The sequence below is a fragment of the Protobothrops mucrosquamatus genome, unplaced genomic scaffold (genome assembly GCF_001527695.2).
Source record: "Protobothrops mucrosquamatus isolate PMUCROS unplaced genomic scaffold, P.Mucros_1.0 scaffold492, whole genome shotgun sequence".
NCBI classification, from domain to species: Eukaryota; Metazoa; Chordata; class Lepidosauria; order Squamata; family Viperidae; genus Protobothrops; species Protobothrops mucrosquamatus.
In genome coordinates, this window is record NW_015386810.1 from 206,485 (window position 1) to 233,979 (window position 27,495).

Below are 27,495 nucleotides of genomic sequence, written 5' to 3' on the forward strand. Positions count from 1 at the left end.
ACATAAATAAATCTGGTTACACTTTCACAGCTCTTAGTTCTGGCCCACCTCTATATCTCCCTGATCCACTTGCCTTGGGGCCCAGCAGTCCAGGTTCATTGGCCAGAATAGCCTCCATCTCCCGCACAGCAATCCTCAAGAAATAACGCCGGCCTCGATGTAATTGCCCACTGTAAAGAAACCAGCCAAAGAATTCAAATGAAAAGAATCCTACCCCTCCCAATGCTCTGTGTGCATGTCATCAACATCAGGAAAAAAAATTTGGCCAAAGCAAGCAGCATAAAGAAAAGATTGTACTACTGGGTCAGTCAAAACAGGAATTTTCTCCCGTTCTTCTCTAGATCAAGGTAACTAAATGTGTATTAGTTATCTATTGCCCAGCTAGGTGGTAGCATCTGGCCAATGCTGACTGATCTCATAAAGCTAAGAAGGCTGAACCTGATTATTACTTGAGTGGGAGCCCACCAGGAAACCCAAGCCTGTAAGCTAGACTGGGAAGAAGACAATGGCCAAGCCCTTCTATACTCTTGCCAAAAAAATAATATGGATCTGTCCCATAAAGACATCAGAAGCCAAGCTTGACTTGAAAGTTTAATCTTCTGCTGACGTGCTTTGTACACACTGAAAATCTGCCCATTCATTCAGAACTTGAGTCTTGAATCTTCCTACATACTAGAGCTGTTACCTTCCAAAGACGGCTGAGCTACAACTCTCAATACCTAACCATGTTGAGTAAAGGCCTGCAGATTTCTCTCTGTTTGCAGTAAAATTATCTCAACACTCACCAACTACAATACAAATGCCATTTCCCTTTATCTTTTGACAATCGGTACTTCTATAAAAAATAATGCCAGGAGCATCTGCAGTTACAATAGAGAAAAGACTGCAGAACTGGGTAATACTGCAGAGCTACCAACTGGATAATGTCATTCAAATCTACAGTCAAAATGAGAGAAGTAGCAGCAGGGACTCTGTGGCAGTTCATTCCATCCTTGCCTTTTGGGTTGTTATGGTTCATTAGTACTCCACTGAATAAGACAAAAAACCTATCTAGGCTGGAAAACTGTTCCTCTCAATGGTCCAAAGGATACCCCGGGGTTCCAGACATGAAGACAACCATCTTTCCCCACAGCTATTCCATCACATCTGGCACACAGAGGCATGCTCCCCCTGAGCCTGACCTTTCCCCCTTTTGTGATAGGATGAAATCACCAAGTTGCTAGTTGCAATGCACAACAGATGGGCGTGGAAGAAGGAAGCAGAACAGACTGTTACTTATCCACCATTCTCAACATGTGAGGTTTCAAACATAATTCTAACCATGATCTTAGAAGTTCATTCTATTGGCTGGGATCATACAGCAAGCCAGGAATTAACAACCTTTAAGGGTTTTGAATGTTTGAGCCAGAAAAACAATGAACTAAAACACTCAGTAATTAATAGAAAATTTGGAATGCAGCAAGATTTTGACCATGTGATTTTCTTTTCTTATTCATTTATTTAATTAATTGTGAAGGCAATGGAAACCCTCCCGCATGCCTGTGTGGCATCTTGTGCTAAGCAGTAGTGAGAATTGCTTGATTCTGGCTTAGTATGCTGGTAAACCCAGCCACTGTGACTTGTAGACTCTGATTTATGGCTCAAGCTAATTTACAAAGGATCGCCTCTTGTTCAACAAACCATGCTAAAGCAAAACACAACTTAGCACAAACTATAAACCTCAAAGGGATTAGGAAGCTCATACCATATCATAGGTAGGGCTGCAACCACAGACGAGAATGTCCAAATGTACAAGATAAGAGGGCCAAGATATTTGCAGGGCAATATGAAGAAAAAAAGTATTATCGAAACTCTGGTTAAATAGGTCTGGAAGGGAGGGGGCGGACAGAAGGGAAAGTTGAAGAGAGTACTGTACTGAAGCAAATAAAGCATAGCAATGGATATATAGGACACAGCAGAGAGTAACCCAGAGCCAGAGAGGGAAGGGGCATTCCTACCTTTGTTGCAGAGCATGCTCTTTACAATCTTTAATATCAGTGATACGTTTCCCATAGCTGTAAAGAGAGAGAAAGCACAGCTGTCAGGCTCCAAGAACAGACAGAGTTTCCTTTATTGCTCTTTACCTATAGACAGAATCTTGCCAGACTAAAGCAACTATTTACATAACTACAGATATATTCTGGGAAACGCTAGGGTGAAGCTGTTTTAATCCTCTTCCTGCCAACCAAGCTTTCTAAGCTCCACTGCCTCTTTGCCCTTTGGAAAGCAGCTCCAGGAATCCAGACTACATTCCACCACAACTCCATTGCTTCGTTCTCCCAAAACCAGAGTTTCTCAAAGAAGTATAATCCTTTATATTATACTTGAATTTGTATGTCCCCTTAAAAAAACTAATGATTTCATTGGGACTACTACTGTAGTCTTGATAATTATATCACTTACTTTTAACGATTCAATTTTAATCCCCATATTACACAAAAGTATGATAGATATTGCAAGGTTAAAAAAAACCTTCGTTCCCAATAAAGAAACTAATTTAAAAGCATATTTTTCATGAGAAGAATAAGCTTGCTTAATTTTACGTCATTTTTTAAATCTAGTGATTTTTTTTTGAGATGGCTGCTTGCATTTTTCCTTCCACATTTATTTTGAACTGACGTGTGGTTTTCATAGGAGCAAAATGGAAAAATTCTAATGCTCAAAAACAAGATGTTTGCAAATTAAATCAGAATAATTATAGATGGCTCAATTAATTCTTTGTATTCCTTTTACACACTGATTAGTAATTCAGGGAGAGAAATTATTAATTATTTTCAAAGAAATGTTCCTTATTAGTTGTAATATCCAGTTATATTTCTATTTGTTGCACATTAGAATTTGTACTGAAAGTGTATTTCAAATAAAGATGAAATATAAAACATCTTTACTAATCTCTATGTTACTGCTTTCAATAGTTTCAAAGCAAGAAACATGTCTAAATTTGAGTCTTCAAGTTTTACTCTTCCGCAGTTTAACTTTCCCATTCATTGTTTTTATTTGTCGCTAGGTTCAAGGAAATTGTCACCTTGCAATGACGTCTTAAGAATCTTCAGCTTGTCAAAAGTATACTAAATAAACACTGAAATCACAGTTGATAAACATGCACATAACTATGTTTTTTCACAGTTAAGAGTTCATTTCTCCATTTGAAAATGCGTGTCAAAACATCTTGACTGACAGTGAAACAGTGAAAAAATGTATTTGTCAGCCATCTCTTCACACAATCTTGCAAATATCTATCTTTATAGGTCTAGTTTTTATTCAATTCACATAATCGTTTGTAAACTTCCTGAATGTTGGACTCAACTCTTCCAAAGCATGAGCTTGTCTACACCAAATCCAACTATGAGATTTTGGCGTATTAAAACTCAAAAGTGTTTATGCCATTGTGATATAGAACATACTCCATCAGTGCATATCACAATGCAATTTGTCCACTGTTTCTGAAACAAAATTACTTGCATTCATACAGTTACTCAAATCTTCAAAAAGGCCCTCAGCTTTACTCATCTTTATCACTTCTTTACATGAAAGTACATTTTTATTTATTTTGGTTTCAGAAACATTTCTAACATGCTGTTAACACAGCATCCTTTGCCCTATTTGTCACTTCATCGGTCTGATGAGCAAATGATCTACGTCTTAGTTTTTCATTTAGTTGATCATTCCACCATCTCAGTAGTTTGATGCAAAATAGTGTCATTTAATGGAGAGAAAAGTCCTACTGTTTGACACTAGTTGCCCAGTATAGCTGAAACCATATTGCCAGAATTATCAACCATATTGATAATTGCCAAATAATTTTCTCCAGTTGTCTGGAGGTTGTTCCCCTGGCTGATTCTGTATACAATTTGATGAGAAGCAATTTTGCAGGGATGGTCATATATCTAATCAAAGTATTTTTTTTTCTTCAGTTCATCTTCCTTTGAATGGAAAAATCTCACGTTTTGTTCACTAAGTCTGCTTGATTTGTTTCCAGGTATTATTTTGGTTTTGCTTGGTTTTATACTCTCAAGTGACAGGTTTTTTTTCTGACAAACTATATAGTGATAACATTCTTCTCCAATAACAAAAACCCTTGTCAACCCCAAAGGTATACAACTTATCTCACACTTTTTTGGTCTAAGCTTACTTTTATCAGCACCGCTTCATCTTTTCTTTTGCCATGCCACAAAAGGCCTATCTCTTTTTAAAGGTCAGAAATCCAAACTAATGAACAGAAACACTGAAATCTGCTAATATAGAACTACAGAAATTGTCAACATGCTAGGAGTCATCAGCCAGCAAGAAACCTAATAATAATAATAATAATAATAATAATAATAATAATAATAATAATAATAATAATAATAATAATAATAATAATAATAATAATAATAATAATAATAGTAATAATAGTAATAGTAATAATAGTAATAGTAGTAGTAGCAGTAGTAAAGTTGGAAGGGACTTTGGAGGTCATCTAGTCCAACCCCCTGCTCAGGCAGGAAACCCTATACCATTTCGGACAAATGGCTGTCCAGTCTCTTCTTAAAAGTCTTCAGTGTTGGAGCATTCACCGCTTCTGGAGGCAGGTTGTTCCACTGGTTAATTGTTCTAACTGTCAGGAAGTTTCTTCTTAGTTCTAGGTTGCTTCTCTCCTTGATTAGTTTCCACCCGTTGCTTCTTGTCCTGCCTTGAGGCGCCTTGGAAAATAGCTTGACTCCCTCTTCTTTGTGGCAACCCCTGAGATATTGGAACACTGCTATCATGTCCCCCCTCGTCTTTCTCTTCGTTAAACTAGACATACCCAATTCCAGCAACCGTTCCCTGTATGTTCTAGCCTCCAGTCCCCCAATCATCTTTGTTGCTCTTCTCTGTACTCTTTCTAGAGTCTCAACATCTTTTTTACATCGCGGTGACCAAAACTGGATGCAGTATTCCAAGTGTGGCCTTACCAAGGCATTGTAAAGTGGTGCTGCTGTGACTGGTAGACAATTTTGACAGACAGCTTAACCTAAGGGGTTGTCCCTCCCTCAAATCCAGCTGTAGGCTTTGTTGCTTGCTTGGCTTGGGCAACCCCAAAAAACCCAGGAACAAATTTGGACCTTGTTCCTGCTTGCGGATATAAGCCTTTGCATCAATGACTCCTTCAAATTTGCTCATGGACTTTGAAGGGGGATGATTCACAATTTAAGAATCCTTGCTCTAAATAAAGTCACTGTTCCGTGAAGTAAAAATCCAGCAAGAAGAGTTTTACTTATAGAAGATGATTAGTTTAGTTCCTCGGGAGAGGTATTACTAATCATTTATTAATACTAATCAAGTCAAAAAATTAGAAAGTTCAAAAATGAGTGGGATCCTTGAGTACAACTCTCTGTTAGGAATCTAATTTTCGGTCTCTAGAAGGTTCACCATCACTGGTGTAGGCTTTCCTGCTTAAGCGGGGGGGGGGGGGCTGGACTAAAAGACCTCCAAGGTCTATTCTATTCTATTCTATTCTATTCTATTCTATTCTATTCTATTCTATTCTATTCCATTCCATTCCATTCCATTCTACAAGCAACCTAATCCAGACAGAGCCAGGAAAGTAAGATCAGCCTACCCTATCTGACATCCTTCACCTTGGGCCATGCTGATTGGAAATTCACTGATCTGCATTCCCAACAATTCTGGAACACACCAGATTAGAGTACAACTAGCCTAGGAGGATCAATTATTACTTGGTATAAAAAAGTTGGAGAAGACTTTTTTTTAAAAAAAAAAATCCTGAAATGACCAAATTCTCTGACATCCTTGGCATCTGCTTTCTCTTGCAGTGTCCCTGAAGTGGATATTAGCCTAGTCTAACCAGTGCAGGATCATTAACACACAAACTCTTACGCAATTCAGAACATTACTTACCCTTTAATGCCACTGAAGACCTCTTCTGTCACCTTGTGAATAGAAAGCACTTCATCTCGTATCAGAGTGACATAGAGTGAGCCACGAAGAGCCATCCGCCAAAGTTCCAGGCAGTTCTGGGTAGAGCCCAGGCAACTGTGGCAGAGCAAGAACCCCACTGCGGAGGGGAAAACATTACTGAGGTAGGGTTAAAAAAAAAGAAAGAAATACAAACCTTTGGTGCTTTGAGGTATTGCCTGCGGGGGTCCAAAAATTGCTGGGAGCAGAATGAACAGGGCAAGTTAAGTCAAAGCATCACAAAGGAAGCGCAGCAAATCCTTACATCTTCTTTGAAGTGAGGTAGAGGCAGGTGGAAATGCATGGAGCATAGTTTTGCCAGCTGTGATGCTAGACAAGGAAATCTACCCTAGCTAAGATAATGGAGGAGTATTTTCCTATTTTCTTAGGAAGTGAGGGAAGAGGGATCGTGCGTGTAAAAAATTGGCTAAAAAGTGCAGAAATGATTCGTGTCAGGAGGAAAAGTTTACCTCTACCTAATAACGTTCGGTATGGAAGTGTTTTGCTCTTAAAAGTCTGTGATGAGGAATGGACTTTCTGAACCCTGAGCTGAGTTTGGGGAATAGAAGGACTTCCATCCCATTCCTTGTTTATAGAAACAGAAAAACAGGGAATAATAATAATAATAAAGCGCGTGGACAAAATAGGAATGGACACTTTTTCACTCATCCATTACAAAAAGCTGCAGTACTTCGGACAGTGCATACAATACAAAGAAATCATTAAACATCTTAGTTCCTTGAGGAGGATGCAATAATCAAAAGTACTAAAGCCAATCAGAAATATTTTATAGATTATGTATAAACGATAATAAGAGCAACAACAATAATAATTTGTCCAACAATTACAATACGAAGGGAGAAGTTAGTCTTGACTCCTGCCTTGTAGATGTTCTTTTGTCTGTACCATCCTTTGCCTCTCCTTCCATCCCTTCTTCTCTGTCTATCACTTCTCTGTCTGTTACACCCTCTCTGTCCCTCTTGCTGTATCTCTGAGGTTTTCACATGGGCTTGTTCCTCTATATTTCCGCATCCTGTTTGTTCTTGCCCAGCTACTACAACGGAAGGAAAAACCCCAAGGAAAGTTGAGAGCTTGCTGCTTGGCTCCCGGATGTTTCATTACCAAACTAGGTAATATCTTCAGTAGGGTTTGTAGTGAGGTGTCTTGTTTGTTTATGTAGGTTCTGGGTGGTCCTAAATAGGTGGTCCTGGGTGGTTCCTTTATATAGGTCCACCCAGGACCTATATAAACAAAAAAGACACCTCGCCCAAAACCCCACTGAAGATGTTTGGTGACGAAACACCTGAGAGCCAAGCAGCAAGCTTGGAGGATAAACCTCTGTCTAAATCAGGGGTAGGCAACCTTGGCTCTTTTATGACTCGTGGACTTCAACTCCCAGAATTCCTGAGCCATGTGGCTCATCTTGGAAACCTCTCCCTGTCCCCTCAGCATGGCCGGCTCAGGAATTCTGGGAGTTGAAGTCCACAAGTCAAAAAAGAGCCAAGGTTGCCTACCCCTGGTCTAAATGATGAATGTGGCTTAAAGTTGCCTATCGCTCCTCTAGGCTTAGGATGCAAAGTGGAACTTAAAATTAAAATGAGGGTAACTTACTCACAATCCATCGCTCGAGAACCTCCCATGAAAGGTACTCACAAGCCATCTGGCGAAGAAAAAGGATGAACAAAGAAATAAAACTTCTCTCCACAGCCACATACACAATGATTCATACAAGTCTATCTTGTAGGTGAATGTCCTTTTGTGTACCCATGTAGTTTTCAGAATCATACTTTTGTTCTGTACAAGTGAGAATTGTTTTTGGGACATCCATTATCACAGTCAGTTCTTTCTAGCTTCAAACAATTGGACTTTCAAAGAGAAGTTCTGGCTTGACCACTGTGAAAAAATTCTCCTTTTTATGACTAGAAGTGCACATTTGTCTGGTTTCTCTCTCTCTCTCTCTCTCTCTCTCTCTCTCTCTCTCTCTCTCTCTCTCTCTCTCTAACTTGCTTTAACTGGAACTTCTCTTCTCTTTGGCTGCTGCCACAGACACTTTTCTCAGTGTTTGTCCTTTCCTTTTCCTCCACAATCTGAATGACCTTCCGCTCCTCTCCAGTTACCCTAGTTTACTTATTTTTTCTTACAAAACTGGCTGGCAGGAAAACTCTGGCCTCTGGTGCCATCCTCTTTTCATTGCAGGCTTGCATGGGCTTGGCAATCATATTGGCAACTCCAGTCCAGCTAGTAAAATGATCCAGAAAATTAAAACCAGACTTTTTCGCCCTATTGAGTTAAAAGAAATACCACCCATTCTTGCATGAAATAATGCCGTCTTAAAACAGGCCATCTCCACCATCTATTCTAGTTCTGCGTGTACTGTGCTTGTTCTGAATCACGGCTGAATCACGTTGGCCTGGCCTCTGAGTCTATGGTTCATTAGAGGCAAGGTTATTGGTTTTCTCCTCTGGATTTGCTATTGTCCCTTTTCGGTGTGTTCTCAGACAGCGATGAAAACATCCTCCAATCAGAGGACCGTCATAGGAATAGGGTGGGACTGACTCTGTCAGAGCCTTTCTATTAACTTGTTTTCACACTGCATTGAAGCATCTCCCACATACAAAATAAAGGAAGACAATGGGAAAAGGCCAGGGCAGAAACAATCTCAAACCGAGGGATGCCATAATTGGGCATGATTGTCCTGTAGAGTAAGATGACTGAACTTCAATAGCTGCATTTATCTTTATTTCATAGGGAAGAGGTTATTAAAACTGACAAATACGGGAGAACCATAAAATAAGCAATGAAGAGAAAACTGTCTGACACCTCTTGTTTTTTACATTCTGCAGTGTGGGATAGAAAGCTGCTACATCTATAGAGAAAGATCCCCAGTGATGCCACTTCAGAATGCTATTAACAAGGAAGAAGCTGGCTAGCACAAGACTCTGTTTTACAGCTGGGAAGCTGCAAATAAGTCCCCTCTTTTTCGCCAAACAAAATGGAGATTAGATCATTTCAGAAAAACACTGCTAAAAAGGAGTAGTGTAAAAATTTCTCCTCTTCCTTAAAAATAACATAATGGAGGTTTGTTTTCTTTTTCCATTGCTGGAAACCTAGATAGAGTTTGGTTGGAAAAAAATTTCTAGGGAAATGAGAAGTGACGGATGTGAAAGATAGAAAGTAAAGTGCTAATACAGGGGTCTTCAAACTTGGCCCTATTATGACTTGTGGACTGCAACTCCCAGAATTCCTCAGCCAAGTTTGAAGACCCCTGTGGTAAAAGATGCAGCACATACTAGGAGCAAACAGTACACTATCTAGTCAGGTGAAAGGAGGAGAAAGCTCACACATCCCAATACAAGTATTCCTCAACTTACAACAGTTCATTTAGTGACCATTTTTCACACTTACAACCGTTGCAGCATCCCCATGGTCACGTGATCAAAATTCAGATGCTTGGCAACTGGTTCATATTTATGAAGTTGGGAGAATCATGTGATCTGCTTTTGCGACCTTCTGACAAGTAAAATCAATGGGGAATCCAGATTCACACGTAAGAACCGTGTTATTAACTTAACAAATACAATGATTCACTTAACAACTCTGGCAAGAAAAGTCGTAAAATGGGGCAAAACAAATGTTTCGCTGAGCAACATACATTTTGGGCTCAATTGTGGTCGTAACTCGAGGACTACCTGTAGTCCCAAAACCCACCCTTGGTCATGCCTGCAATATGTTAGCTGACCTCACCTCCAAGTTAATGGGTATGAACCCCATTACAGATTTTGGTTGAAGGCTGAAGCTGCGGAAGGACAGTATTGGTTTAAAAGGGGGGGAAAGGTTACTTTTATATCAGAGCACTTCATAGGCTATGTCCCATATGGTATGGGCTGTGGATGAGATGGGGGCAAGTTGTGCAACCAAGGGCAAGACAGGGTGGCTGGAGCTTAACAGTGCCATGAAAAACCACAAGTGGGAACAGAGCCTAAGATGGACATCCGGAGTAAATTTATCCTTTCTGCTCAGCCTCATAAATCAGGAAGAAACCTCAAATGGGTTGAACACGAAGCCTCCCAGCTATTGCAGACTTGTTACATTTACCGATAACTCTCTGTGCATGGGGGAACTTCCGGAAGAAAAAATGACGGACTGAAGATGGCTCTTCAAAAAGAATATAATAAAGAAACATATAAAGAAGCGGTTCCCAACCCTCATGACAACAAGGATAAACAATTTTAGTAATTTTACATGGGGCTGCCATGAAGAACAACACAAGGAAGCTTTGACTAGTCCAAAATGCAGCAGGGCACTGCCAGTTTGCTTCAAGTGTGATTTAAGTTGCCAACTATGCCCTATAAAGCCCTACAAGGCACAGGGCCAATTAGCTGAAGGTACTGATCTGCAACGTCTACCCAGGTGATCTAAGTTAACAAAGCTAGCATGCTCCAGGTTTGATTAAGCAGTGCCACCTATCAGGACTTCAGAAGCATGCCTCTCCTGTTGTGGTACTCTGGCCTCTGGAATTTGGTTCCCCCAAGAGCTCCTATCCTGATGGGGTTCCAGGTGCCTTAAAGACTTGGCTGTTTTGTCAGGTCTTGAGCTACTGTGGCTTGATCCATTTGCATAAGTCTCTGTATTCTTGACCATGTTCATCATTTTCTTATTTATTTGCACTCTATGTTTATCCTGCTTTGTTACATTGTGAGCTGTCCAGAATTCTTCTGAAGTTGGTGGTGCCTAGATTGACTGATTGACTGCATGCATGCATGCATGAATGAATGGTGTTTGTGTAATGTGTAATGAGAGAGAATGGCTGTCTTATGTACATGGGGATACATTACTCTAATCAACAAGTATTTTATTTTGCAGACAATTTCAAAGCAGCACACCAGGAGAGCCATCTCTAAGGCATCTCTAGCACCAGCCATTCAAAGGGGTGACTGCTGAACATTCAGTAATTTCCCACACTCATACTCACGGTGTCCGAACTGGCTGGAGACAGCATGCTGGCAGGATTGCTGATCAGACTGAAGAGCTGGTCACTTCGCCACTGGTCAGCAGAATGGTTTCGACGGACAAACAAGAAGTGCAGTGAAAGAAGTGCATGGCTCACAGTCTGGGAAGAAAAAAATTGATTAGCAAGTTTAGGAAAGAATAGCATGCAGAGAGAGAGAGAGAGAGAGAGAGAGAGACAGCAAAAGGGCAAGATTGCGTGCCATCTTGGCAAATTTGGGTTCCTAAAAGGCACACGCAGAGATAATGCACATGCACAAGGCACCTGACAGGGAGGTAAGCAGAAGAAAAGAGAAAAGACCATTCACATCCTAATTTTTCTCAAACTCCACCCCAAAGGGAGGTGAAGACAGGAGAGAACTAGCAAACGGGAAAAGAATTAGGGAGTTGCAATAATTCTGTAATTGCTGCAACTGACGTATGAAAATAGAGTCCCAATGTTTCTTTCCTGATAATAAGTTCTGCTCAGAAATAGCAAAACAAAATTCCAAAACATAAAGGCTGGCTTTACAATTTAAACTTAACCATGGTTTGTTGAATAACTGCCTCAAAGAATTAGATTCATGCAACCACATACCAACATACCCCATACCACATACCAACCTCACCTTGGTATGAGGTCCAAACTCCTCCACCAGCTTGCGCAAGGGGTTCTCATACTCAATGATCATCTGACCCAGTCGACGGAAGCTGGCATCACTGAAGTCAGACAAGCAATGCATTGTTTTATTATACCAAACATCGATGTAGCTCCAATTGCAGACTCTGGCTCGTCAATCTGTTAAAACTGCCTGTCACATACAGACCAGGCACCACCTACTCACCTCAGACAGTGTCCACCTTGTTGCTAGATAATAGAGAATAACTTCTGTGGAAGCTGCCTGAACATTTCACACAACATCTGAGTCTGTACACTGTGCTAATGCATAGTTTGTTTAAATATTGAATAAAATCAAATGAAGTGGGCTTCCCCAACGTGCCAAGCCATAAACTGTGTTTCCCAAACCACAATATGTAAGTTCATAGAATGCACTAAGTCCAAGTGATATAGCAGTTAAGGCAGTGTTTCTCAACCTTGACAACTATAAGATGTGGGGACTTCAACTCCCAGAATTCCCCAGCCAGCAAGGCTGACTGAGAAATTCTAGGAGTTGAAGTCCACACACATCTTAAAGTAGCCATGGCTGAGAAACACTGACTTAAGGTATTAGACTGAGTGGAAACCAAGTTTTAAGTCCATCCCTGAGCCAGCCATGCTGAGGGGAAAGGGAGAGGTTTCCAAGATGAGCCATGCTGGCTCAGGAATTCTGGGAGTTGAAGTCCACGAGTCATAAAAGAGCCAAGGTTGCCTACCCCTAGTCAAGAGGAATATAATAGGCTGGGTTCATCTGTTGTGCTAAAGTACATGTGGATGAGGGTGGTGGCTCAGTGGTCACTGGAAAGCTGACAGCCCGGGTTTGGGACCCGAGTGCTGCGCGATGGGGTGAGCTCTCGTTATTTGCCCCAGCTCCCATCCACCTAGCAGTTTGAAAACATGCAAATGCAAGTAGATAAATAGGTACCACTCTGTGGAAAGGTAACATCATTCTGTGCGCCTCGGCATATAGTCATGCAGATCAAGTCAGCCATACTGAATTGGCCATATCAAACTTCATGCTGAAATTGCTTGGGAGATGGGAGGGGTTAGCAACAGCCAAAGAGCACTCTAATGCTGGAGAAATGGGGGTCACCTATAGCTTCTAAATAGCAGACGGATCAAAGAAAAGCACAGCTAGCAGCTGGGGGGGGGAAGGAAGTAGTTCTCATTTTATTGATTTATCTATTGATTGATTTTATTCATTAGTGCTTGACTGTTGTTTATGTACCCCACAATAGGAAGCTAAATGAATGCTCCTGGCAGAATAAGGCAACATGGAAAGCAAACATTCCACCAAAATTGGCAAAAATACAATGAACTCGCTCCAGGTAACATAATTTTAGCCCGAGACTCCAACCAACCTGGTTCCATGGATCATTTCATGGGTACAGTGATGCAGACCAATCAGGACTTTACGATCATCAATACGGGAAAGAAGTATAATGACAGAAACATAGGTGACAATCAGGTCCAGGTAGTTCTTGGTGAACTCGTAATTCACATTCTGCAGAAAAAAAGAATGCATATAACTGAATTGGAGGGAAGAAAAGGGGAAGACTGAACTAGCACTTCCTCACACTTTTCACAGTTTCTCTTTCCTGCCAGCAAAACAGGGACTCCTCCTCCTCCTCTTCCGATTCCAGCAGCATGTGCTTAGATAATCTGAACTCACATACTTTATTAAGCCATAATTCTTATTAGCCGTGATTTGCTGTACGAACTACAGTAGTCTCTTTCACTTACAATATTAAGCTAGGAACCCGCATTTACAGGGACAATGGTCGGGTGCACATTTTGCATTAACTCAAAGCAAAACAAATCACATTAGGGCAGAGGTCCCCAACCTTTTTGGCATCAGGGACCAGTTCCGTGGAGAGATTTTTTTTCCACAGACCAGAGGGTGTGTGGATTTGTGTGCTGCCTGCATCCCGTGGATGGGGCGTGCGGACCGGTTGCTGATATGCCACAGCCCGTTACTGGTCCATGGACTGGGAGTTGGGGACCCCTGCATTAGGGCACAATACAAGCATGTCAATCTTACTAGTTCCTCAGTTGAAGCACTCCCCCAAATCATCTGGAATGAATGAATGTTCTTTGCCAGATGAGCAAAAACTACACTTTGTCATCCAGTCCTTCGGGAGAAGGGCGGGATACAAATTGAATAAAATGAAAAATGAATGAAATGGGGGAACCTTCCATTGTGGTGCAAAGTAATACTATGTGTTATGTTGGTTAAGGTGTTAGACTTAAGGGAGACTCAGGTTTTAATCCACTTTGAGTTAGTTCTCTGCAGTCTAATCTATCTCACAGGATAGAGTGCTGTGGAGAAAACAGGACAGAACATCAGGCAAAATCACCTTGAGTTCCTGTACAAAATTTCCACTGATTTAATAATATCCATATAAATTTAACAAACAAATTAGTATTACTGGGAGGTCTTCGCGTATAGCTCCAGTGATGGGAATGGTCAACAGTATAATAAGCCTTCTTAATGATGTACCCCAAAATAAGTATTCAGCTAGCCCCCAAATCTGACTTCATTTAGACCAGCGGTTCTCAACCTATGGGTCGCGACCCCATTTGGGGTCGATCGACCATTTCACGGGGGTCGCCAAGCAAGGCTGTCCGCCATTTTTTTTCCCTTTTCCGGCGGGTGCCTTACCTCCCTTGAGCTGGGCCAGCTGAGCCAGTCTCTGCCGCTTGCCAGCTATGTCTCGGCCGGCGCAGGGGGCGGAACCACGCATGCGCGGCGCTCCCGGGCAGGGAAAGTCCTCGACTTATGACCGGTTGGGTAGTCCTCGACTTACGACCGGTTTAGTCCTCGACTTACGACCGGTTTAGTCCTCGACTTACGACCGGTTTAGTCCTCGACTTACGACCGGTTTAGTCCTCGACTTACGACCGGTTGGGGGTCGCGGCATTAAAAAGGTTGAGAACCACTGATTTAGACACCAATTGAAGCCATGCTTATTTCTCTGGGCATTTGTGTAATAATAACTACTGTACTGCCTATAAGACTGCCTGCCACTGATGGTTCTTTTTTGTACTTTCTTAATCGTTTTTAATTTTTGTATTTTTAAAGCATTATTGCTTTACTGTAATGATTTTAATACTTTTTTCTCTCCCTCGTGTCTTAATCTCCTTCAGTGGTCCACGGAAAGGAAGAGCAATATAGAAATAAAATATACATCCGTATATTTAAGCATCTTTTCCTTTTCTGTTTTCTCTTCTGACTATTCAGAGTTTGGGGCAGTAGCAGAACACCAATTTCACAGTTTCAGATACTCATCAAGTCCCCTCCTTGCTTCCCCAGTTTTTAAAAGCACTTTCCATTTCTTTTCTAAGACTGGAAAGCAGAGTCTCCAAATGTCTATACCAGAGGTCTCCAACCTTTCCAGGCTCAAGGACCGGAGGGAAGGAGAGCAGCTTCAAAATTGGGGTGTGCGTGTGCGCGCACCAGGCCACGCACACTGGCACAGCAGTAGCAGCCCCGTTCGTGCATGCCACTGGCTAGTGGCCCATTTGCACATGTGCAAATGGGCTGCGGACACCCATCCCGCGCTAGCATTCCCGTTTGTGCCTGTGCGCATGTGCAAACAGGGGCGCGGGTGCTAGCGCGAGTGGGGGGGAAATGCACACCCACACGTGCGCGCACCGGCCAGTCGTTTCCGCGGCTTGCTGGCCAAGAGCCCACAGCCCGATCTCAAGCTGCGGACCATAGGTTGGGGACCCCTGGTCTATACTATTCCCTTCTTTTCTGTTGAGCACAGCATGCTTCCCAGTAGAAAGACAGAAGTTGCCGAGTCCTTGAAAATGTTACTGGGGGGCAACCCCAATGTTGTTCCCAATCCTGTCCCAACCCTAATCCTGATCCCAACCCTACCCCAAACCTTAATCCCCATCCTGATCTTATCCCTTCCCCAACCCTATGAAACTCAATAAAAATCTTTAAAAAAAAAAAAAAGTTACCGAGTTCTTCTGAGGGAGACTGCCATGCTATTTAATGATTGATTTTTTTTAATCCTCCCTTTATTATTTTTTTTAAATAACTCCAGGTGGCCAACTTACATAATACTCTTTCCTCCTCTCATTTTCCCCAAAACAACAACCTTGTGAGGTGGGTTGGGCTGAGAAAGAGAGTGACTGGCCCAAAGTTACCCGGCTGGCTTTCACACCTACAGCAGAACTAGAAGTAGGTCAGCATTTTAACCATTATACCAAACCGTTTCTTTTTTTCCTTTCTTAAGGAAAGCTGGGGAGAAGAGAAAAAAAAAAGATGGCTAGGGAGAGGGAGATCATGAAAAAAAGATAATATGTTGGGATAATTTGGGATGATGGAGAGGGGCAAAAGAGGAGTTTGTAGATATCTGTTTGGGAAGGGGACTGGTGTCTCAATGCATGCTTACTCGTGGAGGAGTAGAGCTCCTTCTATTCCCTAATTAGGAAGTAAGAATATTTTTTAATCTCTGTCTGTGAACACATGTACACAGGTAATTCTCAAATTAGTGGCCATTCAAATGGCACTAAAAAAAATAATTGTTTCTCACAATATGACTATTACAGCATCCTGATGGTCACGTGATCAAAATTCAGCCACTGATTCATATTTATGACAGTTGCAGTGTTCCAGGGACATGTGATTAACTTTTTGACAAGTTCTGACAAGAAGCAAAGTCAATGGGTGAAGCCAGATTCACTTAACAACTGTTTTACTAACTTAACTGCAGCGATCCACTTAACAACTGTGGCAAAAAGGTCATAAAATAGGACAAAACTGTGCTGGCTTTCCTGTTCTTTGCTTGTGCTAATGGGGACAACTACCATAGGTGTTTACAACTTTAGCCTTCTCTGAAGATGATATAGGAACCCTTCATGAGGATGTTTTTTCTGATTTAACAGAACTTGCGAGCAGCCATTTTGCGATGATGCCCATGAACACTCTTCAGATTTCCAAATATGTTCCTTAGTCTTAAAAGCACTAGCGAGTTGACTAACAAGCCTGGCCAGATCAGTTAATTTCTCAGTCAGTCAAATTTGTAGTTAAAGGCAAACAGAGAAACATGGAATTACAAGGCCAATTCTGAACTTGGAATAAGATACTTCCCCACCCCTCCTGAACCTTAGTCACAGAGGCAACTCTAACAGGAACGTTAATGTAATGTAACACCCATCCGGGCTTAGATTCTACACATCTTACAAACACCTCAGGTCCAGTTTGATTAGTCAGAGAAAACCAATCATTTGATAAATTGTTTGTAACCCAGGGTCTTTGGTTCTTAGAGAAATGGAGTATTAAAATATATTAATCCCAATCCTAGGCCAATCAGAAGCTTGCAAGCCTAGAGCTGGGAAACTTGGGACTTAAGGGTTTACCTTTCAAGAGAAATGGTGTAATATTTATTTATTTATCAAATTTAAATGCCATTCATCTTGCAGTTTGAGGCGACATGGTAATATGGCTATTACATCTTCCCAAACGTTTGGTGACCTGTGGGGTCAGGTAGCCTGCTGCTATATTATGAAAGGAAAGCCTATGAAAATGTTTGGTTAGTTGAGCTTTTACCTGAGCACCTAAAATAGCCACGAACCTTTTCCGCTACATCTTTCAGTCCAGGCCCAACAAATTCCAGCTTTCCAAACTATTTTTTTTTTCACTCACACTGTGAAAAAAACTGTAACATAATGCTCATAGTTTAAAGCAAAGATTTAAAGATTTAAAGCTGGAGAACTTCCAGCTCTTCAGGTCCTGGTGAGCATGCTATGCTAGCCATGTAGCCAGCAACGTCAAAAGAGTTGCAAATTCTTCACCTCTAGTTTAGAAAATTAGAAAAGTAGATACTCCATTGTTGATACTGTACTAAAATATGTCTTTTCCACTCTCATCTCAAAAGTAATGTCTGTACTCTCTTAAAATGGTACTCACAATGTCCAAGTAGCACTGGCTTGCATCTATGATATTCAGCAGTTCATAAACATGGTCCTACAAGGGGAAAATAAACATGAATGAGATAACTCAATGAATAAGTAATTTTATCACCTTATATTATTTAGCATTATCTCCATTATTTCATTACACAGTCAGCTCTGGACAGGATTCACATGAAATACATTATTATACTGCTGATCCAAAACCAGGCAAAGCAGGAATATCAACTGAGAATAAAACAGGTTTCTTTCATAAGCTTTGTTGGGTCTGTAGCTTGCGCCGGCTACTCATTCACAGAATGTGCATCTTCTTAGGATGATTGTATCTCCATCCATAAATAGAACATGCCTCTTGCTGATATCCGTAGGGTCAGACTTGTGAGACCTGCAAGTTCTTTTACAACGAGGCAGAAGCTGTTGGATAGAGGCTGGAAAAAAAATGGGGCGCTGTGTATCATCTCCCCTGGAAGTCTCCTGCTGAAATTTCCAGGAGAGTGAGAAGGAGACATGATAGATTGAAGCAAAGGGGAAAATCTGCTCAAAGAGCCTTCTACTTTTGCAGGAATAGATTAAAAAAAAAAGTTTAGTTAGAATTCTGCAATTCTAGATAATTGGTTTTTCTGAATGGTACTAATTGTCTTTATTTCCTGAAAAATTACAGGATTGGATATTTAAATCTCAACTTGCATCTCTTTCTCAGGTTGGGTGCCTGAAGTTATAATATTTATATAGGGATTCCTTCTTAGGCTCTGGCTGGAAACAAGTCGTTTTATAATAGACCACTATGATCTCATAGTTTGCGTGGATTTTATTTACTTTTACTTTGAGAATTCCCTTTTAAGTTGCTGTTCCTAATTGGAATAGCTCCGCTCATCTTTATCAACATTAAATATTGAAAATAAGAGTTCAAATTAAAAGAGAATTTTAGATTTTTATCACATATTTTTTTAAAAAAAATAAAGCTGATTTTATTTATCTCCCAAGAAAGAGGAGAAAGAATGACTGGCACTTCTAATCACGTACCTCAAAACTATACAGCTAAAAGATGGCACTATAGACATTATTTCGTTTCCTCTATTTTTATCTTTTAAATGTCAGAAAAGCGGTATGGGAGACTTATCTCTCTTACACATCCAAACCAGGGGGAGGACAGTAAAAGAGACACCCTACGAGAGATATGCAGAGTAGTAACTGCAAGCAGCTATGCCAAAACAGAATCAGAGTCAGGGTATATCCATTGTGCTTTTGAAAATGGAGATTTAAAACTTCCAAAACCTGAATGCTAGAGGCTCAGCCTTGCTACTATATCCTTCCTTATTTACCCGTAAAAGCTACATGAATCATCTCTAATTTTACTCAAGGCTGACAAATCTTTGCTTTCTGGCCTATAGACAGAAAATCTATAGTTGTAAACATTACTACTTTTTCATTTCCCTTATCACAGTGGTTCTCAACCTTTTTAATGCCGTGACCCCAACCGGTCGTAAGTCGAGGACTAAACCGGTCATAAGTCGAGAACTAAACAGATCGTAAGTCAAGGACTAAACCGGTCGTAAGTCGAGGACTACCCAACCGGTCGTAAGTCGAGGACTTTCCCTGCCCGGGAGCGCCGCGCATGCGTGGTTCCGCCCCCTGTGCCGGCCGAGGCGTAGCTGGCAAGCGGCAGAGACAGAGCAGGCCAACCATCAGCTGGCCCAGCCCAAGGGAGGTAAGGGACCTGCCGGAAAAGGGGAAAAAAATGGCGGACAAAAAAAATGGTGGACAAAAAAAATGGCGGACAGCCTTGCTTGGCGACCCCCGTGAAATGGTCGATCGACCCCAAATGGGGTCCCAACCCACAGGTTGAGAACCACTGCCTTATCATTTTCTATGCTATGGGAACATTCAGGATTTTGGGGGGGAGGGAAGGAAATTCTGGGAAAGTTTTATCCCTGTTCATTTACAATTTTACATGCCAATTGTACAATTGTACTTATGCCTCGTAACAAACCAAATGAACATAATAATAAACTGGGCTACAAGCCCTAGTCACTCCTTAATCACGTGCAGCATTTTGTGCTAACAGTAAAGACAATGTCAGCCAGTTTGAGCATATTTTGGCCAGCGTGCTGGAAGCACAGCTAAAGCCCAATTTTATCCCAAGCATATTCAGGCTGTTTTTGCAAGTTAGTTCTTTAACCTAGAAACCATTTTGCAAGCCAACAAACTAGGAGATACAAACAATATATTATCACTTACTCAGATACCAAAATATTTATTTGGTTTATTTTGACCCACAATAAGCACACTTTATGGGAAAACTGATAAAATATGACTTCATTCAAGGCTGGACACAGTGATAGCAAGAAGCCAAAAACCTGTGATTAACATTTTAACATTTTCCAACAAGTAAACAAGCTCTGCAGGTCACTGAAACTGATTTAGTTTGGACCATGCATATTAAGCCCAAGGCTATAGAATTCTGCCATCTCCAGAATGAAAGCAGAGAACCTGACTCTCTCTCCTTGCTTCCATAATTCATCTATAGTGGGGCAGCTTCAACTAACACGAATGGCAGTATTTCCACTACAATAAGAGCCGTGGTGGTACAGTGGTTAGAATGCAGTATTGCAGGCTAATTCTGCCAACTGCCAGCAGTTCACTCCTGACCAGCTCAAAGTTGACTCAGCTTTCCATCTTTCCAAGATTGGTATAATGAGGACCCAGATTGTTAGGGGCAATATGCTGACTCTGAAAAACCGCTTAGAGAGAGCTGTAAAGCATTATGAAGCACTATATAAGTCTAAGTGCTCACGCTCTTGTTATTTGCTACAACAGAATCCATGTCATACTATTTGAAGGCAATCCCCATAAACTCAAAAAATATTACCGATACAATCCAGGATAAATGTTGTGAGAAGTCAGTGCAATGAGTTCATTGGAGCTTATTTCCAAAGATAGCATTGCAGCGTGGAACACATTAAAACAAAATAATGTCCACTCTTATGTTCCAAATACAATACACCTACTAATCGAGAAAATAGTTTCAGACTCATTAGGATTCCTAAATAGGATAGGCAGCATTAAGTACATGCAATTGTCTCTTTAAGTGCCACCCAATAGTGAGAAAAAGTGCTTACTGTGTTTTCTGTATTTCTCCAGAATTTTGTTTACATAAAACAAAAATTCTCCCCCAGTTCAAACCGAGCAAATGCGAAAGGCTCAAGCTCACACATAGCATGTGTCAAACTCTGGCTTAACACTCACCCGGAATTCCATTACATCCACAAAGGTCTGATAATAGGCAGTGAGTGCCCGAAAAATATCTGCTTTCTCTCTGTTTACTGGACCCAAGTGTTGCTGTAAGGAGAGAGAGAGAAAAAAGCAGGCATAAGGTAGTGGGTAAGGTCTGTAGCAGCAGCCTTAATATAACCCCATTTTTTGCCGCTTAAGGGTAAAGAGCAGTAATAATGGACAGAGATCTCTGCTTGCTCTTCCTGAATCTTGGTAACCCTATACCACGGTATTTTGAAATTAATCTTTTTTTTTTAAATTGCTTTTGAAATAATAACAAAAAAAATATTTGAAGTTAAGTTTGCGCTTGATTGGAGCTAGACCAGGGGTAGGCAACCTTGGCTCTTTTATGACTCGTGGACTTCAACTCCCAGAATTCCTGAGCCAGCCAAGCTGGCTCAGGAATTCTGGGAGTTGAAGTCCACGAGTCATAAAAGAGCCAAGGTTGCCTACCCCTGAGCTAGACAATATGGGATTATTGAGTATGATTTAGAAATACATTTTCATATGTATTACAAGAAGGCAGAACTGTCGCTTTTCCCTTTTCCCTTCTGTAAGACCAACCTTGAGGGTAAAAACAGAGTTAGGAAGGTAGCAGTTTTCTGCCTGCAGAAATTGCTCTGGCTGAAACTAGAATAACAGTTCCTGGGAAGCCCCCAAAGTGCTTTTTCAAGAGGCAACTGGACTTTGTTTTTCCCTTGAAGATGTTTCACTTCTCATCCAAGAAGCTTCTTCAGCTCTGATGCTTCTTGGATGAGAAGCAAAACTTCTTCAAGGAAAAAACAAAGCCCAGTTGCCTCTTGAAAAAGCACTTTTGGGACAACCATCACCTGGATGACTGAGAATCTCCACAGACAGTTCCAGGGAAGTGTCTTTCTTTTCCAAGAGGATAACTTGTCCACAACTTTCTACCCTGCTCTTAATTCAGGGACCCACCGTGCTGCTCCGTGTGTCCAAGTTGGGAAACTTTTTGTTGATATATTTGATAGAGGACTCCATTGTCTTCTCTGTGAGGAAAGGAAGCTTGGTCTGGGAATCCATGCATGTCTGCAAAGATAACAAAGCCAAGTCAAAATTCCATTTGTTTATGTGCATAATTATTAAGCTTTTCATAATCTCACACTCACTGCAGCATGCAGCTAATCTCTTTCTTCTCTTAGAAATGAAAATGAGAAATAGCAGAACAAAAAAAAAACCCACATGGGAATGAACAGTGTCATTTGCCAGGAGAAACAATAGATAAACAAATTTTCAGAGGACTGATCCGTTTTTGCTGTCAGGACATCCTTCCTTCTCTCCAGCTTTGTTCATTTGAATGGTTGTTTATTCATTTTCAATGGTTAATTGAGCAAGGTGGAGGGAACAAAAAAGAAGTTAGCTCTGTATCTTTTGTTCCCTTAGCTGCTACTTTGAGGTTTTGATGGTTTGATGGAAATGGAACTAGCTGCCTCAATGTCATTGGTCAATTATTACCAAGCACTGACAAATGAGTCCCTTTTTAAGGTATTACTTAATAGAAGATCATGAATCAACCCATTAAAATGACATCCTCCAAAGTGGTACTCTAAATGCAGCCTTTCTCGAGCTGGGGCCCCTCTATTAAGATGTGTTGTTCAAACCAACAGTAAAAGCATATGTGTCACAGGGGACATTATTACGCACTCCTCAAAAGCATTAAAAATGTTTCAGAAATAGCACATTAGGCTTAACTTCCCCCCAGGCGAGGGATCAATGGAGATTTAAAATGTCTATTAGTTGTTTTATTTACAACCAGAACATCAGTGGAGACCAGCAATAGGCATTTCTACAAACAAACGAAGCTACAGTTAGATCCTTATTGGATTCCTAGCATCGTAAAATTCTTTCTGTCTCTTCATCTCCACATGACAATATATTAAACCACAGCAGATAGAGAAGAGCTGGAAGGAGTGGAGTTAAGTGAGTCATCAGCCTAGAGTCACTACGTTCCCACAAACAGTCCAGGTTCAACCCCTCTTGAATTCCATTGACCCTTATCTGGCACCAATTTAGTACTGTATGTTAGTTGACTAGATTTTTGTGTACAGGCTTGAGCAATAAATCTTCTCAATGAGGACTTATGTGTGATCCTGATCCTTCTAACACAAAAGTGCATAATTTCTCTTGTTTCAAAGTCAGCACTAGATTTTGCATGGTCATAATTCAGTGGAATGGGGAATGGAATAATTAAATGGGGAAAAAATATGCCTTAAGGCAGTGGTTCTCTCTTTTTAATGCCGCGACCCCAACCGGTCGTAAGTCGAGGACTAAACCGGTCGTAAGTCGAGGACTAAACCGGTCGTAAGTCGAGGACTACCCAACCAGTCGCAAGTCGAGGACTTTCCCTGCCCGGGAGCGCCGCGCATGTGTGGTTCCGCCCCCTGCGCCGGCTGAGGTGTAGCTGGCAAGCGGCAGAGATGGAGCAGGCCGACCACCAGCTGGCCCAGCCCAAGGGAGGTAAGGCACCCGCCGGAAAAGGGGAAAAAAATGGCGGACAAAAAAAATGGCGGACAAAAAAAATGGCGGACAGCCTTGCTTGGCGACCCCCATGAAATGGTCGATCGACCCCAAATGGGGTCCCGACCCACAGGTTGAGAACCACTGCCTTAAGGTGAGATTTAAGCATCCAGTTGCTCCCTAAATCACCAGAAAAACAAAAAAGAGAATGAAAAGAAGCCCTACCCACCCTGAAGGCTGCAAAAGGACACTAGTCAGATGATGCATCAGCCTTAAGTTACACTTTGAGCAACACTCATCTACCATCATCAGATAGCAAACTCTCAACAGAAACAAGGACTAATAGCATATATAAACATAAAAAAATCTTAACTGTATTAATATATTGCCATTTAGTACAATGGGAGATAATTGCTATACCACAAGGAAAGATTATGATCGCTATCAAAATATGGTCTGTAGCCAGCAGTGGGGGTGGGGAGGAATATAAATACTGGTGCACAATCTAATTTGCATAAGATGCCCCCCCCCAACAGTTCCAAACAGGAAGAGGAAGCAACTACTTCTGCTGGCTTCTTGTCTGTTGATCTGAATTACTCTAAAGCTGCTTTCTCCTTCCTTCCTCTCAAGCCTTCTTCAATCACTATTAGTTAAAGCAGCTAAGAATAAGGTATAGTACTTAGCAGTTCAAGCACTGGTGTTTTCAAAGGCATATTAGCTTAAATCCTCATTTGGTCCAAATATCCATAGTCAAACTGCTTGATTTTAAAGATTTATCCTATCAGATTTGGCAACCTATCCAAGGAGAAGGGTTGATATAGCCAATAATGGAAGTCAAAATGAGTTTTCCCTTTCTCAGGGAGCTTTCCACAGTCTTATCTCCACCAGATGTGTGTAACTACAACTTCCAGAATGTGGATGATATATTGAGGGAGGAGACTGCCCTTAACAGGACATTTGTTAAGATGGAAAATCCCCTGTCAAGCTTTTAGGCTCTTTTGAAGAAATTTGGGACATGCACGAAACATTTGAAAGTCCTAGCATGCTATCCTCTGCTTTTAAAATTAAATAAAATGTCTTAATTCTGTCACTGAGTGCTGTATAAGCGAGAAACAGTCCCTGCCCAGATACAGGAAACATTAGGCCACAATAGAATGTAGACATTAAAGACAGCTCAGAAAAAGCAGCATTTTAAAACCACAAACTAGGTTCACACATTGCATTAAGCCATAATTTAACATAGAAAGACATAAACTCATGTTAATTTTACATAGCCATAAATCCATGTTTTATGTTAAAAAAGAAACATAAACACTAACACTAAACCAGGAGTGGGGAACTATGGCTCTTTTATGACTTGTGGCCCTGAGCCATGCTGGCTCAGGAATTCTGGGAGTTGAAGTCCACAAGTCATAAAGGGACCATAGTTCTCCACCTCTGCAAACCATTTTATCAATGTGATTTTGAACCAACATAGTCTGAGCAGAGATACTAAAAAGGGAGGAAGAAACTGTCTGCATAAGAACTATGTGCAACAGATTAACCAATGATTTACAGCATTAGGTTTGTGCTACACACAACACAATGAACCATAAACATCAGCAGGCTTGGATTCTCAATTTTCTTCTAAAGCATTACCTATGAATCACTCAATTAAAAAAAAAGTGCTCACAGGCCTTTATCGAGACTTCCACATACTTGCTATATAAGAACCATTCATTTCTTAATCTTTCTTTCAACTAGGGTTTCTGAGTGGTAGCTGTAGGCTGCACTATTTTTTCTCTATCTACTCTAGCCCACCAGTTTCCTCAAACCAAGTTTAATAGGAGGTTTTCTCTATAGCTAATTGGGCCTCCCACCTTTGCTGTAAGCCAGAAGAACAAAATAGGAGAAAGCTCTAATCAGATACACACACCCACACCTTAGATACTCTTCCCCCCCCCCCAGACATTACTATATTCCTTCGTTAGGATCAGCTGGAAATCTGTCAGACAGAAGAGCAGAACGACGTCTCCTGGGGCAGCTCAGCGCCTACCTTCTTGATGTTATATACACGGATGAGCACCCCTTTGCCCCTGTCATTGAGAATTGTCAGCTTCTCGGCAAATTTGTGCTCGTACACGGAGGACAGGGACATCTTCCCACAGAACTGGCAGCGCCCCGTGGGGCTTGCAGGCCCGATGAGGGGAGCAATTCAAAAGCGGTCACACCCAGCCCCAACTCCTGTGGCACAATTTGCTCTTTGGGCTTTCAGCTTATCGTGCAAACTTCACTGCAACGCTTCCTCTTATGTAGCTTCCCCTATGAGGCTGGGACTTCCTGTAACCAGGCGAATCAATGAGCAGAGCAGCTCTGAGGCAAAGCCACACTGCTACCCTTTCCTGTGGTTAAACATCTTCTTTCACTTCTGCCCAGCTTGTTACTTATACTGCTCTGCTCCTATGATATGACATAATGAACCACAGTCTACCAGTGTTTCTCAACCTTGGCAACTTTACAATGTGTGGACTTCAACTCCCAGAATTCTCCAGCTAGCGTTGCTAGCTGGAGAATTTTGGGAGTTGAAGTCCACACATCGTAAAGTTGCCAAGGTTGAGAAACACTGGACTCTAGTCAGTTGCATTTTAGCCTTGTGAACCCATCCCCTGTACAGACGGTATCACGTGAACACCCATCCCCGACGCCCATGGGTGGAATAAATAAACACGGGTAGTCCTCGACTTACAACAGTTCACTTTGTGACCGTTCAAAGTTACAACGGCACTGAAAAAAGTGACTTAGGACCATTTTTTCACTCTTATGACCGTTGCAGCATCCCCACGGTTGCGTGATTTACATCTGGCTGCTTGACAACTCGTTCATATTTATGACGATTGCAGTGTCCCAGGGCCATGTGACCCCCTTCTGCGAACTTCTGACAAGCAAAGTCAACGGGGGAAGCCAGATTTCACTTAACCACCCTGTTACTAATTTAACAACTGGAGTGATTTTCTTAACAAATGTGGCAAGAAAAGTTGTAAAATGGGGCAAAACTCACTTAACCAATTTCTCACTTAGCAACCTAAATTCTGGGCTCAGTTGTGGTTGTGAGTCAAGGACTTCCTGTATTTAGGTAACCAGAACTATGTCATGGGAATACAATCACTTGGTGGTCCATATCTAGATGACTTTTTTGTGCCTTCAAGTTAAGATCGACAACTAGCAACTACCTGGTCCAGTCCCTGAAGCTTTCTTGGCAATGTTTTTCAGAAGTGGTTTGCCAATGCCTCCTTTCTAGGGCTGAGAATGAGTGGCTGGCCCAAGGTCACCCAGCTGGCTTTGTGCCTAAGGTGGGACAAGAAACCATGGCTCCTGGTTTTTAACCACTATAGTATAGCAAATTGGTTCTCTAATAACTAAACACCTAATACTAAACTGTATGAGAGATAAGCTTACCAAGAAAACTGCAGGACTAGTCCAGGTAGCCAACAGTCGTCAACATTGTCCTGAAGTCATCCGGAGTCAAAAATTGACTCATAGGCACAACTCGCCAGAACCAAACCATCTGTATTTGCTACAACCTAAGGATCACAAAAGAATGTACAAGCTTTTGACTTCACTAAAACTCTTCCTCAGGTATAGAGTTACAAAAGAGAGATAATAGGGAAAAAGCAGAGAGTTTTCCCCCATTTCAAGCCTGAGGCTTTCTGTTCAAGGTAAGATGGAAACTGCAAACTAGGAACCCAAATTGCTATAATGGGTTTTTCTCCTAGCCTGAATAAGAGTTGCCAAAAGGCTACTGGCCCTAAAAGGGTTTTTCAGGCACCTTTTGATTACAAGAGGTTTCACATAGGAGCACAAAAGTCCTTATGTTATACCAATTGTACTAATGAATAAACAGATGAATTCATGGCTCTGACATTACTCTAAACAGATGTACTCTCTTTACTATCTCTGCCCGTTTTACCCAGAACCAGTAATCAGCAAAGAGTTGAGGTGGGATGTCTGCCAACCTTAGCTTGGAAGTTATCCTTGCTGTACACGTCAAACAAGGTATCCTGCCTTTCTTCAAACTGGGGTCCTTTTCCCAACTATGAGTCTCTTCCTGGTGCATTAAAAAAAACTTTGTTCCCCACAGCCAGCGTTTTGGATCTCTTAGCTGGACTACAGTACTAACTCTTGGCAAACCTTGAGTCAAAATGAAGATGAAATTTAGAGGG

At 41.4% G+C, this 27,495-nt stretch overlaps 1 protein-coding gene across 1 annotated transcript in view; it reads right to left on the reverse strand.

Moving 5' to 3' along the window:
- NCKAP1L (NCK associated protein 1 like) overlaps positions 1-25,433 on the reverse strand; it is a 79,304-nt gene extending 53,871 nt beyond the window's left edge. The window contains exons 1-11 of the mRNA XM_015816764.1: positions 25,332-25,433; positions 21,758-21,868; positions 20,795-20,887; positions 17,547-17,603; positions 12,985-13,127; positions 11,595-11,685; positions 10,952-11,089; positions 7,591-7,639; positions 5,923-6,079; positions 1,998-2,054; positions 74-170 (exon numbers count right to left, since the gene is read on the reverse strand). Of these exons, the coding sequence (XP_015672250.1) occupies positions 74-170; positions 1,998-2,054; positions 5,923-6,079; positions 7,591-7,639; positions 10,952-11,089; positions 11,595-11,685; positions 12,985-13,127; positions 17,547-17,603; positions 20,795-20,887; positions 21,758-21,868; positions 25,332-25,433 (1,095 nt within the window). The remainder of the gene's footprint in view (positions 1-73; positions 171-1,997; positions 2,055-5,922; positions 6,080-7,590; positions 7,640-10,951; positions 11,090-11,594; positions 11,686-12,984; positions 13,128-17,546; positions 17,604-20,794; positions 20,888-21,757; positions 21,869-25,331) is intronic.
- Between the last annotated feature and the right edge of the window lie 2,062 nt (positions 25,434-27,495).